Source organism: Cygnus olor, chromosome 24 (genome assembly GCF_009769625.2).
Source record: "Cygnus olor isolate bCygOlo1 chromosome 24, bCygOlo1.pri.v2, whole genome shotgun sequence".
Classification (NCBI taxonomy): domain Eukaryota; kingdom Metazoa; phylum Chordata; class Aves; order Anseriformes; family Anatidae; genus Cygnus; species Cygnus olor.
Genome location: NC_049192.1, coordinates 6,016,468 through 6,028,259, shown reverse-complemented (window position 1 = coordinate 6,028,259; position 11,792 = coordinate 6,016,468). Strand labels below are relative to the sequence as shown.

The 11,792-nt window shown below is 57.3% G+C and overlaps 1 protein-coding gene across 2 annotated transcripts; it reads left to right on the top strand.

The window, feature by feature from the left end:
• The first annotated feature begins 2,910 nt into the window (after positions 1-2,910).
• LOC121059262 lies at positions 2,911-9,229 on the top strand. 2 transcript variants are annotated; one of them, XM_040535863.1, is made up of 6 exons: positions 2,911-3,407; positions 3,905-4,023; positions 4,557-4,642; positions 6,024-6,148; positions 7,565-7,662; positions 8,875-9,229. In XM_040535863.1, exons 1-5 carry the CDS (start codon positions 2,965-2,967, stop codon positions 7,653-7,655), a joined length of 864 nt encoding a protein of 287 aa, XP_040391797.1. In that variant the 5' UTR covers positions 2,911-2,964; the 3' UTR covers positions 7,656-7,662; positions 8,875-9,229. The 2 variants fall into 2 exon arrangements, with proteins under 2 accessions (XP_040391797.1, XP_040391796.1); XM_040535862.1 differs by having other exon boundaries at positions 2,914-3,407; positions 4,554-4,642.
• The last annotated feature ends 2,563 nt before the right edge of the window (positions 9,230-11,792 follow it).

Here is an 11,792-nt window from a genome sequence, read left to right as displayed (position 1 = left end):
ACCCCCTCGGCTGGGGGCACCCCCCGGCTGCGGGACACCCGGGGAGGTTCTCTGGGTGCTGAGCCCAGCGGTGTAGGGGTGGTGAGATGCTCCTCGGCACCCTGCTTGCTGTGATTCCCTGGGTGTCTTCTGCTTCCCCTGGGGTCTCCAGTGTTTTGGTTTTTTTTTTTGGCCTTTGGGAAGGCTGCGGGTGCGTCCTCCGTTGGGTTCCCCCAGCAGGTAGGGCCAGGAGCTGTGTTAAAGCCCTCAGACCATTTCAGGTTTCCAGGAGGATGCTTCTCTTTTGGGCCGCCAGGCCAAAAGGGTCGGTGGTGGTGGAGGTGCCTCACACCTGGGAAAGCTGAAATCCACGGAGGTTAGGAAAAAAAAAACAGTGTGGCTGGAGGACAGGACGTGATTCACCCTGGAGAGCAAGATAGTTCTGCAGGGGGTGGCTGTTTGGCTTGGCCCCAGAGCTGCCCCAGCCTCTTCCCCAAGGAGGCTGCTAAGGGCTTTGCTGCTGGGGCTGCAAGCTGCCAGATAAGCAGGGATTTGGGGCCAGTTTGAATGCTTGATTGGTAATTATCCAATTACCTGTCTGCCCCATGGTAGGAGCACTGCTTGTGCCCTGGGATGACGTGTCCTGTGGGATGTTCCCTGCCCAGGGGAGCAGAACAAAAGGATTTGATGAATGCCTGCTGGAGCTTCGCTGGGGAAGCAGCGCCCAGATGCAGGGGGCACAGCCCTGGCTCCAGAGCTGCCCTCGCCCCCTGAGCACCAGCAAAGAGCCGGCTGCGATGGGGGAAGCGATGGATGCCTGCGGTGACCTAGGGGAACAAGGACCAGGAGAGCTGTGCCTGCTCAGAAATGGCTTTTGGGGGGATAGGACCATAACCATGGAGCAGAGGAAGGTGAGGCAGCAGCTAACGGGGCCTGTCCCCATCAGCCTGGCAGCCAGGGGTCTGCCTTCATCCCAGAGAAACGCCCGGACCTGGGGTTCTCGAGGCCCCACCATCAACCTTTGTTCTGTGGTGGCTTTTCTTGTGCACAGCTGGCATCGTCCATGCCTAGTTTCAGACTATACACCAGCACAGGCACTGCAGGGGATGAATCCTGTACAGATGAACCCTGCACTTCTCTCTCCACAACACTGCCTCAACCTGGGTTGTTCCTCAGTTCACCACCATTTCAGATTTACCATCCCTCATTTGTATTACCTCACTAGAAGGCGGTGCTGGTGAGAGCTTTTGCAAAAGGGGATCTCATCTAAATTCCTTCTTCCTTGTGGCAAACCACTTTTCTTCCACCTCAGGTCTGTTGCATGATGCCTCTGTGGCATGGCTGTTGAAACCAGCTGGGAAAGTGGTACTTGGTGAGCATCAGATTGCTATGATTTTCCGAACTGAATAAATCTAATTGTGCTGAGCAGGGAAAACTGAGAAATAAGCTGTGCTGAAGGCTGGGACAAATCCTCTGTGTCCACAGCAAAGGGGCTGTGGGAGCTGAGCTCTCGGTGGGGAGCAGGCACTTGGGCTGCAGGTGCTGCGATGTCTGCAAATGGCTGCTGGAGAGTGTTAAAGAGGGGAGAGATATTGGGGACAACGGGGAAATCGGTGTGAAAGCATTAGCTCTGCTGCGGGAACGGCCGATATGGGCATTGGGAAATGGTGGTGGCAAGCATTTAGGGGATCGTTTGACACATGGTCTAAACCCCGGCTTCGTATTGCTGTGCTTTTAAGATGCAGAAGCAATGGGGAAGAAATTCCAAGCTGGCTTCGTGGCTGCAGATACAGATGTGAAAATTTCCTGGCTTCCTGCAGCCCCTTTTGCCGGGGTAAGCACAAAGGTGCAGAACAGCCTCATGAGGAGCCTCTGGTTTCTGGACTTGTGGCGTTTTAGGGAGTGATTTCACCGACTGGTTGATGCGGCCTAAACCTGGGCTGCTGCTGGCAAGGGCGCTGCAGTGAGCTCTGCCTTCCCAGCCCTCCTCTTGCCCCACGGAGAGCAAGGGGCTGATGAGAAGGGGCAATTTTTGAGGCGAGGAGGGCTGCAAACTGTGCTTCATGGGAACCCTGCCCTGCCTGGCTGCCTGAGCCAGGCGATGGCAGAGGAAAGGAAACAGGAGGATGCAGCTGGGGTGGGGGGAGAATCTCAGTTTCAACTGATCACGATGACACGGCAGTTTTAGATGAGTTTGGGGTGGGAAAAACCCTTCTGGCAGCCTGCACTTGTGGGCTAGCTGACGGGTAGCAGATCCACGGGTGAGCAGATGCTGGCAGAGCCAGCCAGGAGAAACTCTGAGCGTAGAAGCAAAACCAAACTCCCCCCAGCGAGCTGCGCTGAGGGCCTTGCTGCACCTGTGGAGAAAGCTTTGTGCCGGTGGCACTGCAGCTACAGCACGGCTCCGCTGAGCACAGGAACTCTGCAGAGACATCGTGCCCTGCCTGTGATCCCAGTCCTAGGAAAACCCTGAAGGTGTGCCTGAGTGCCCAGGGGAGAAATAGTTTGTTGGGTTTGCTGCTGGTTCTGCTGCTGCCATCGTTATCGTGAACGTATTGCAGCGTGGTGGCAAACTCCTTTTAAAAGTTGTTTACAAAGTCATTTGCTCTGCTGCTGCCTGAAGAAGTGTTTTAGCCTCTTGTTGGCCTGCTGATGTTGTGCTGCTGGATGGTGCCTGAGCCTTTCATGTGAGCCCCCCTCCCACCTCCCTTAACAGTGCAAAACCCCCGGGCTGGGCCAAGCCACGGCGGAGGTGGGCATGCAGCTGGAGTGAGTTGCTGTGGGTAGAAGAGAGGCTTCATTTTTTGGGGTCCCTCTGCTCCCCCAGCCCCAGGCTGTGCACGTGTTGCCCCCCTTGGTGCCATCCTTCCCCCCAGCTCATTTCAGAGCCCAGCTCTGTGTTCCGGGGCCGTTGGGGCCGTTGGATTCGAATCCCAATCCCAGCCGTTGTGCCACCGGCCGGCCCCGCTGCTGGCGCTGGCAGCCATGGATGCCCCGCAGGCTGTGCCCAGCCGTCCCTCCCTGCTCCAGCTCCTCAGGGGGCTCTTTGGCTACCACCGAAGTGCTCTGGGGACACAGGGGCCCAGAGCGGAGCGCCAAGAGCCGGGCACCACCAGGGACCCTGGCAGCTCGCAGGGAGAGCGGGTCTCGCCTGCCCGCAGGGATCCCGGGGGCCATCAGGGCCTGTACTGGGAGCCCCTGGGGGATGCAGAGAGGGAGGGCACGGAGCTGCTGCTGGGGGAGCTGCGGGAGCTCAGCCTGGAGGGCTCCCTGGGGAGCAGCAGGAGCTGCCTGAGCGCTGGCACCAGCGACACGGAGCTGGAGGTGGTTGGTGACGGGCAGGAGGCTCCTGCCGGCAGCGGGGCCCAGCAGGATGCAGCCTGCGGGGTGGCCTCGGCAGAAGCTTTTGGGGACAAAGCTCTGGAGATGTAAGCATGGGTGGGGGGTGGCATGGGGCCACAGTCGCTTCAGTGCCGTGTCTTTGTGGATGCAGATGTCCAAAGGGATACGGTGAAGCCCCCTTGGCTGCATCAGCCTTGTCAGATCCCAAGCAGGCGATGCTTTGCAGAAAGCTGCTCGGTTGGATATTATAAACAGCCAGTAGCCTTTTTTATGTTTTTATTTTTTTTATTTTTTGCTACTTAGAACACTGAAATGAGCCAAGCACTCCCAGTAAGGCCCCAGTTGGCTTCCCGAACCTGTGTGGTGTTTCAGGGTGTCCTGTACCCCCAGGCAGGCTCCATTCCCTGAGGCTCCCCAGGTTGCTCCCCACAAATGGTGGCACCCATCAGGAACCTCTGTGCTCCCGGGCCTCTCCTGGCTGCTGGCGGGGTGCAGTTGGGTCCAACTGTGCTGCTAGGGGGCCCGAAATGGCCATGCTGCTCGTGCCTTCATTCAGTCATGCCTGATTCTTCTTCGCCCTCAGGGATGGGCTACTCCAAGGTCCGGGTGCTGCTGATGAAGACATTACTGGCTCTGCAAGCCCCGAGCTGACATTTTCTGTGGGCTTTGATGCTGAATGGGACAAAGGGCAGCTCCTGAAAGGTGAGAGGGTGGCTTAGAGGGCAAGGAGCCCCCTCTTTCCCCCTAAACCTGAGGGCATGAGGGCTGCCCGGGGCAGCTGGCTGGTCCCAGGCACCGGTAGCCCTTCTTTGGGTCTGTATACTGCTTTTTGGGGTACAAGTCCAGGGGCTAGTGCTGCAGGCTGTCTGCTGGCTAAATGCTGGCATCGAAACCGTGTGTTGGAGACTGCCAACCAGGGGGACTGCCCGGGGAGCCAGACCACTGCGGGAGTACCCAAGGGCTTGAGCAGAGAGTGCTGAAAATCACCCAGGGGTGGGATGGGGATGGGGATGGGATGGGATGGGATGGGATGGGATGGGGCCCCTCAGCCTCTTTGCCACTGAATCCAGTGCCAGGCGTGCCCGGCAGCAGGTCCGTTTGCTTTCCTGGTACTGAAGGATCTGGACCTGGCACAGTGTGCCCTTTGAAATGTTTGGTTGCCGTGCCAAGGGCAGCATGGAAGGGAGGCAGCTCTGGGGAGTCACTGCTTTCTCTGGGCTTGTCTTAAACAGCAGATCAGGGTGCAGGATCCTCCAAAGCAGAGCTCTCCCTGTGGAACAGGCTCATCAGCATGAACAGACAGCACTGGGCTTCGCATAAGGTTGGTGAGAGGATGTGGAGCGTGGGGTGAAGGCGGTGAGAAGGATTTTTGGGCAAGTCTAAGTGCCCACAGACCTAAGAAGAGGTGTAGGGAGGGATCAGCGTGGACGGTGCTGGCACTGCCCAGGCACCAACGCATCGGGGCTGTGGGCTCTCAGGGGTGTCTCTGAAGCTCTTCTGCACCCCCACATCCTTTCCAGCTGAGCAAGGAAATGGTCTCAGGATGCTGCAGGGCTGTGATGGGTGTTGGGATATTTGCCAAAAAGAGATGGATGGGTGGGAAAAGGGGCTAGCAGCAAGAGCCAGGCCTTTGGGATTCCCTTCCTGGTCATCTTACAGCCCCCACTGTGACCATGGTTATTTAATTGGGGCAAATTGTCACCCAGCAGCCCTGGAGTGAGCTGCATGTGCAGAATTATCTTGCTGTCTGACAATCCTGTTGCAATAACTTACCTAACACATTGATCCCAAATAGAACAGGAGAAGACCCTACAGACTCGGTCTTCACCTGAGATAGGGGTCTGGTTGGGGATGCTGGTGTTTTCCCCTAGTATCTGCAGGACAAAGTGAGGCCACGGGTGGAGGAGGGTGGGTGTCTCCAACCCAGACAACAAAACCAAGGCAGGTTTGCGGCAGAGGCACAAACCTGGAGCAGAGCCGAGCCTCCAGCTGCGGGGCCAGGGCTCGGAGAGGTGCCGACGCGGGCCCTGGGGGAGCAGCAGGAAGGAGCTGGGGTGTTGGAAGGCTCGTGCCTTAATAAAGCTTTAATAAACCCGCTCTGTTGGAGCGTAGCTGTGGGTGTGAACGGTGCAGCACGGAGACACCAGACAAATCAGGCCCCCTCTCTGCTGGCTGGTGCAGCGCACTAAATCAGCTCAGAAACGGTCGATGGTTTGTTCCAGGCAGCAGAGGGGGACTCCGGGGCAGTGTTTTAACAGCAGTCTTGGGGAACTGCCTGAACCCGTTAGAAAGTTTATTTTATTGTTATTTATTTTTAATAGATTTCCTTTTCCAGCCAGCATAACCATGCTGCAGATCCTGCCACTGCCTGGAGAAATACGGGGGACGAGAGCTAAGTTAAGGGTTAGGGTGTGGGAGCCCGGGGCCAAACTCCTTCAGGATTTTGTCTCTTGTTCCCTGTGTGACCCGGGGCCAGCCTCTTCCCCTGCTTGCCTCAGTTTCCCATCTGTACCCGGAGAGATCCCCTCACCTGCGTGAAGCACTCCTGAGATGGATGGTTGGTAAATTGGCTCGGTGGTGGTGGGGACACCTAGCATTTTTCCTCACGAACAGCCGCTGGAAATAGCGTTACATCGGGATCAAGCTTGTGCAGAGGCATTTTGTCAACTCTGATGGCCTTTATCTTCATTTTTTCCCTGCAGCCTCATGCCTCGGGCAGTTCGCTGGGACTGGAGAGCGAAGAGGAGCCGCTTTTGGAGGCGGCTGACAGCAGCCCCGCGACGCTGGAGCTGCGCACAGAGCCCCGCGACGCGCTCCCTGCCTACAGGTGGGCTCCCAGCCCCGTCCTGCTGGGGGGCACCCCAGTATCCTTTCCCCCCGCTGTCAGCCTGCAGAGCAGGGCAGCGGCATCCCCTCGCGGCACCAGGTGGCACTGTCAGCCTTCAAACCGTGCCGAGCCGGGCTAAGGCAGCCGGGCTGCCACCGACACGCGTGGGGCCACGCCGGGTGCCCGCTCCTGGCTGCGGGGAGCAGGGGACAGCAGGGATGGGGCGCATCGAGGGGCACTGATGGATGCACCTGGGCCACGCAGGCTTCGTGGCACGCCTTGCGTGGCCGTGGCCGTGGAGGCAGGCTCGTCTCCCCCAGATTCTTGGCCAAAATGGGACTCACACCCTGCTGCGGTCAGCCCGCTGCGCAGCACGGAGCACCCATGCCTCCATCCGGCTCGGCACAGCCTGGTTTAACTGGCCAGGATGTGACTAAGGGCAAGTCACCGTGCTCTGGGCGAGCCTTTCCCAGCAGGGTGAGGAGGCAGGAGGATGCCAAGGCCGGAGGTGCGATGCTCTGGCTCCCCACGGCATGCAGCTGCCGCCCGCACCCTGAGGGTTTCTCCGTGCCAAGTCCGTCACAGCTATGCTGTCTCTGGGCTCTGGACGAGGAAAATACGAGGCTCGAGGCAAGGCACTTCCCAGGCACACCAGATTTATCAAACTGATTAAAGAAAGCCCAACATCCAGGCCTTGTTCCCGCAGCAGCTACTGGTGCGTGATGGAAGTTAATCGAGCAGCCTGCTTGCCGTGCCCCCAGAACGCGGCGTGAGCCAGCTTGTCTGTTCCAGGCACTGGAAGAGCTGGGATCTGTTTAGGACAAAATAACTTACAAATACACCTCCTGATAGTCTGTTGTATAACCACTGGAAGGGGACACATTCGGCATGGGTCTACCTCTGATGATTCTGTGTGTGTGCTCTGAGTGTCATCGTCTGGGCTGCCCACAAACAGGGAGCAAAGAAATCCCTGGTACCTGCTCCTCCACCCCTGTCCTCAGCATGGCCCTATTCTGGCCAGACCATTCCCTCCAACTTTGCCCGCTGGATCTGAAGCATTTTGATCAGTGGAGCTCCCATCCCTGCCCTCGCTGCAATCTCCTGGGTCTTTTTTTTGGCACCCAGGGAAGTAAACCCATTGCCTCCTGGCTGCGAGGGCTCCTGCAAGCAGCAAGAAAACTCTCTGATCCTTGGCACGTCAGCCCCGGAGAGTGGTCAAGCACACTGGCAGACCTCGCAGCAGGCAGAAAGCTTGGGACAACCTGATTATAGGGTCCTGCAGGTCTGTGCTGGTCTGACCCAGCAGTTGGTGCCTGCAGCCGATTCCTGCTGCAAGGACATGTTCAGAGCGTTGGTTTAATTTGCTGTTGTACGCAGGGTGACTGCTTCTTTGACATATTTCTTTCTTCATCCAAGGTTTTCTGAAGACAGACTGGGAGAAACCATTGGCTGCTTTGGGAGAAGCCGGGTGGAGCTGGGAGCAAGCGACACAGGAGCCCTTGGATAAGGATGAGGTTGGTCAAGGGAAAAATACCCTCAGTGCGCCGTCGTGGGGCATCTCTCCATGAGCCAAGGGCCCCTGTGGTGCCCTGCGGTCACTGCTGGTTGTCACCAGAGAGCTCTCAGCAGCTCGTGGCTGGAGCAGGGCGAGGGGTCGGGGCTGTACTTCAGCCTCCTGCCCCAAATCCTTGGGGGACCACTTGGGCCAAAGCACTTAGAAGTGCGTAGTGTCAGCCCCACAACCCCGTGCTGGTAAAGCTGGGGTTTTCTGTGGAAACAGCAGCACCTTTCAGCGAGGTCAGTCATCAGCTGAGCATAGTTTTAAGGCTCTGCCTTTGAGCAGTGTGGATCTGCACTCCCTGCCTCAGTTTCCCCTTTCCTACAAGGCCACACCAGCTCCTGCCCGGTCCTGCAGGGCTCAGTGCCACGTTCCCAAATGCCTCTGAAGACTAGCGCGCTCCTCCCGAAGGCTGGGACAGCCTCAGAGAGAGGAAAGAGCGGCTTCCTCTGCTCTGCCTGCAGGAAGAGCGTGTCTGCGAGGCGGGGAAGCGGGGTGCCGCGAGTCGGGGTGCGTGGGGTCCCTGCTCAGCCTCCCCTCCCCGTCCTCGTGCCAAGCCCCGTTGTGTAGCCTTGCTTTCAGCAGCTGCGACAGGGGGATGGGGAACTCTTAAATATTGCTGGAAAAATGTGTGGAGGCGTTTTTTTTTTGTCTCGCACCGTACGGGCCAGGAGTTTTAGCGGGTTGTTTGCTCGGTTGTTTTTTTTTCTCCTCCTTGCTCGGCTTTTTCTGCAGCCACCTCGCTCTGCAGTGCGTGGGCAGGCGCGGGTTTCTAGCTTTTAGGAAGGCTCCCAGAGCTTAATGGGGATGCTGGGGTGTCTCTGTCCTCCCTTGGGAGGGCATGGGGCCAATCCTTGAGCCCACAGCAGCTCCTTTCGGCTTCCAAGGGGGTGTCTGCCAACAGATGCCCATTCACAAGCATGGTCCACGGGCAGATGAGGCAGGGACATGCCTGAAGTTGGCGGGGTGCTGCTGGCACCCAGCTCGATGGGGCTGGAGGCCCGGGGGGTGCAAGCAGCCGGGTGCCGGAGGGGTGTTGGAGCATCCTGGCTGCCCGCTGTTGGTTGCAGCGTGCTGGCATGGGTCCAGCTATTGCCCTGAGAGATGCTGGAGGTGCAGAGCCGCCCAACATCACCACCCTGAGGTGCATCCATCTCTCCTTCCCCAGAGCCAGCACCGGGCAGGGATGGGGAGCAGCCCCCAGCAGAGCCGCCCACACCAGCAGCCCTCCTGGAGGAGACCTGGCGCTTCCCCTCTGTCACCCGAGGAGCCCCTCGCTCCAGCTTCCTCCTCTTCTTCCCCCCTGTTTGTCTCTCATGTACATGCCCCGTTTCCTTCCTGCTTTCTCCCGTGCCCGTTCCTTGGGGAAGGACCTGTGGGTCTCACTGCACAGACTGGCACGGCCAGGTTTGGTTTGAATTTTTTGAGATTCAGCATTTAGTGTGAATAAATTGTTCTCGCTTCTCTCTCTGATTATTTACTTTCCCTTATTAAACAATTCTGTGTCGAATCACTTTTCCTGCTTTCTTCTTTTCCTCCCGCCCTCCAGCTTTTTTGTGTCTTCCACGTTATTCTGTGGCTTTTAATGCTTTTATTTATTAATTTTTTAATGTGGGAGTAAGAAGAGGCAGGTCTGGCTCTGTACCTCACCCGCTGCAAAAAGAAGGGCGAGATCCTTTGGCCTGTGGTTGTCCCTCTCTCTGGGGCTGAGAGGTAACACCGACCTCGTACAGGGATGCTGGCGAGGGGCCGGGGCTCCCTGTCCCTGTGCGGTCGAGAAATGCAACCCTGCTCCTTCATTTACCCTTCAGGTGCCTGGGATAAGCATCCCATCCTGTCCACCTCCAGCCCCACTTGCTCTGTGCCCACCCATGCATCGTGCCGGTGCATGCCATGTCCTCGCTTCGTCCCATCCCCTGTGGCCATCCTGAGACATTTGGCAGCTTGAACCTGACCTCGGCAGCGATTCCCAGCGCTGATGGTCACCAGTCAGTGATGACCGGGCCGCGCAAGTGGGGCTGGAGGAGCTGCTGGCAGCCCGGCTCCTGCTAATCTGGGAATTGTATGCCAGGAAGCACACACCCAGCCGACCTGCCCCAGACAAAGCCCGCCGTGTACGCGCCCGCTCTCCCCAGGCGTTCCTCTGCGCTGCTCGGGACTATTTCTGAGCAGTCCCCAGCGGGAGGCCATGCTGGCTCCCTCCCTGGACTTCCCCCGAGGGTTGGGCACCTGCCTTGGGTGCAGCCCCGGAGCTCGGCCCTCCTGTGAGCAGCCAGAGCTCCTGGCATGGCTCAAGATGCTCTCGCAGCCATCTCGCACTCCTGCTGGTCCCTGGAGCACATCACAAAATGGGGCTGTGGCACCTAAACTCTCCTGGCTAGCCTGGAACATCCCATGAGAGATGAATTCCCTCCCTGATCGTCTCTGGGGTTTTTATTCTGGATCCTAAGAGTGGCAAATTACCCAGAGCCATCATTAATTTCTTACTAAATTTGCGTGGCAGAGCTCTTGTGGCAATAGGTCATTCCTACATTGCCTTTCTGGGTACCAAAACTCTGTCCTTGACACATCCTAGAAGCCTTGAGCTCCAAATAAACTTGACTTCTGTATAAAGCAACCTGAGATTTCCCAGAGAAAAGCACTATATAAAATGCTGGTATTATTAGCAGTCTCCCTCTGCCAGGTCATATGTCAGACACCCGCGCCTGGCTCAGAGGTGTTAGGAGGAAGGGTTTGCCTTGGCTGACTCACTTCAGAGCAGCTCGTTTCAGGGTTACGCGCACCTCCCTGGGAAGCAGCTGGTGTCATCTGCCAAATTGGGTCTGGCAGAGATGTCAGAGTCATTTCCACAGCATCCGAGCACCCCTGGTGGGCGCAGCCCTTGTCCCTGCGCACGGGTGGGACGTGGAGCCGTCCTCGGCGCTGCTCGGCGCAGGGCGGCGGAGGCGAGCCAGCTGGGTTGTTCTGCTCTCCCCTTTGAGGGCAGAACTGGGCCCATCACCTTGACAAGAAGCTGCACGTTCACGTGATGCTCCCACATCCTGCTCAAGGTATTTTAAGAACGCTGTTTACAAACACCGACGGGGTGCTAGGGCAAGCGAGGCTGCTCGCAACCTGCGCAAGGTAGAGAAGCTGCTGCAAACCTCGTCGCTTTCCCAGGCACCGACAGCAGAGGTTGATGCAATGCCAGGGGGCTGGAACTGCTGCAGCTTGTCCGGCTGCAGAGATGGATGCGCCGTTGGGACTGCCCTGGCACCAGGAGCCTCAACCCAATTTGCTTCGGTGCAGCCGTGCTCCGAGATGCGAGGTCTCACTCTGCTTATTCTGGGTCTGCGATAGCACCGCAAAGTCCCTGCTGTGGTCTCCTTTTCATGAGATGCTGCACCAAGACGGAGCGAAATGGATGGCCTTCGCCTGGAATAACTTTCAATCTGAGATTTCCAGGTCTCACAAAGCTGTCGTAAAGTTGCACTACAAATGTGAGGCACTCAGAAATTCCAATGATATGAGCCAGCGTAACAGGATATTTTCAATGAAATATTCATCTGGATCCTCGGCCTCTGAAAGGGATAGAGCTCTGCTGGCTTCTGTGGACTCACACTAATTTATTTTTTATTACGACCCATTTGTATTGTGGTGGTGGTGGTGAGGAGGTTCTAGGAGATCGCCTCCAGCCTGAGATCCCATTATTTCAGGTGCTCCAAAATCACAGAACAACTAGACAATCTGTGCCCCAAATTTGAAACCACCAAGGACGTAGCCTGGTATTTTTCAAAAACAAAGCTGCTCTAGCACACACAGCATTTCCTCTGTGCAGGGCGTCTGCATACACTTAGGCTCTTCCCTCGCAATTCAGCCCAGCCTCAAAAGTCCTCTCTCTGCTGATGGTATCACGGGGCTGTGAAAGAGATTGTCATTTCATCAACAAAGAAGGCTCAGAGTCCCGGACAAGACGGGAGAAATATTTGTGAAACAAAGAGTCCATTTTCAAGGAAATCATCTGTCTTGTGCAGCGAATGAGAGAAATGATTCAAGCTCTGGAGGCGAGTGGCTGAGGCAGCCTGTGGGCTGGAATTTCTCAGGCCG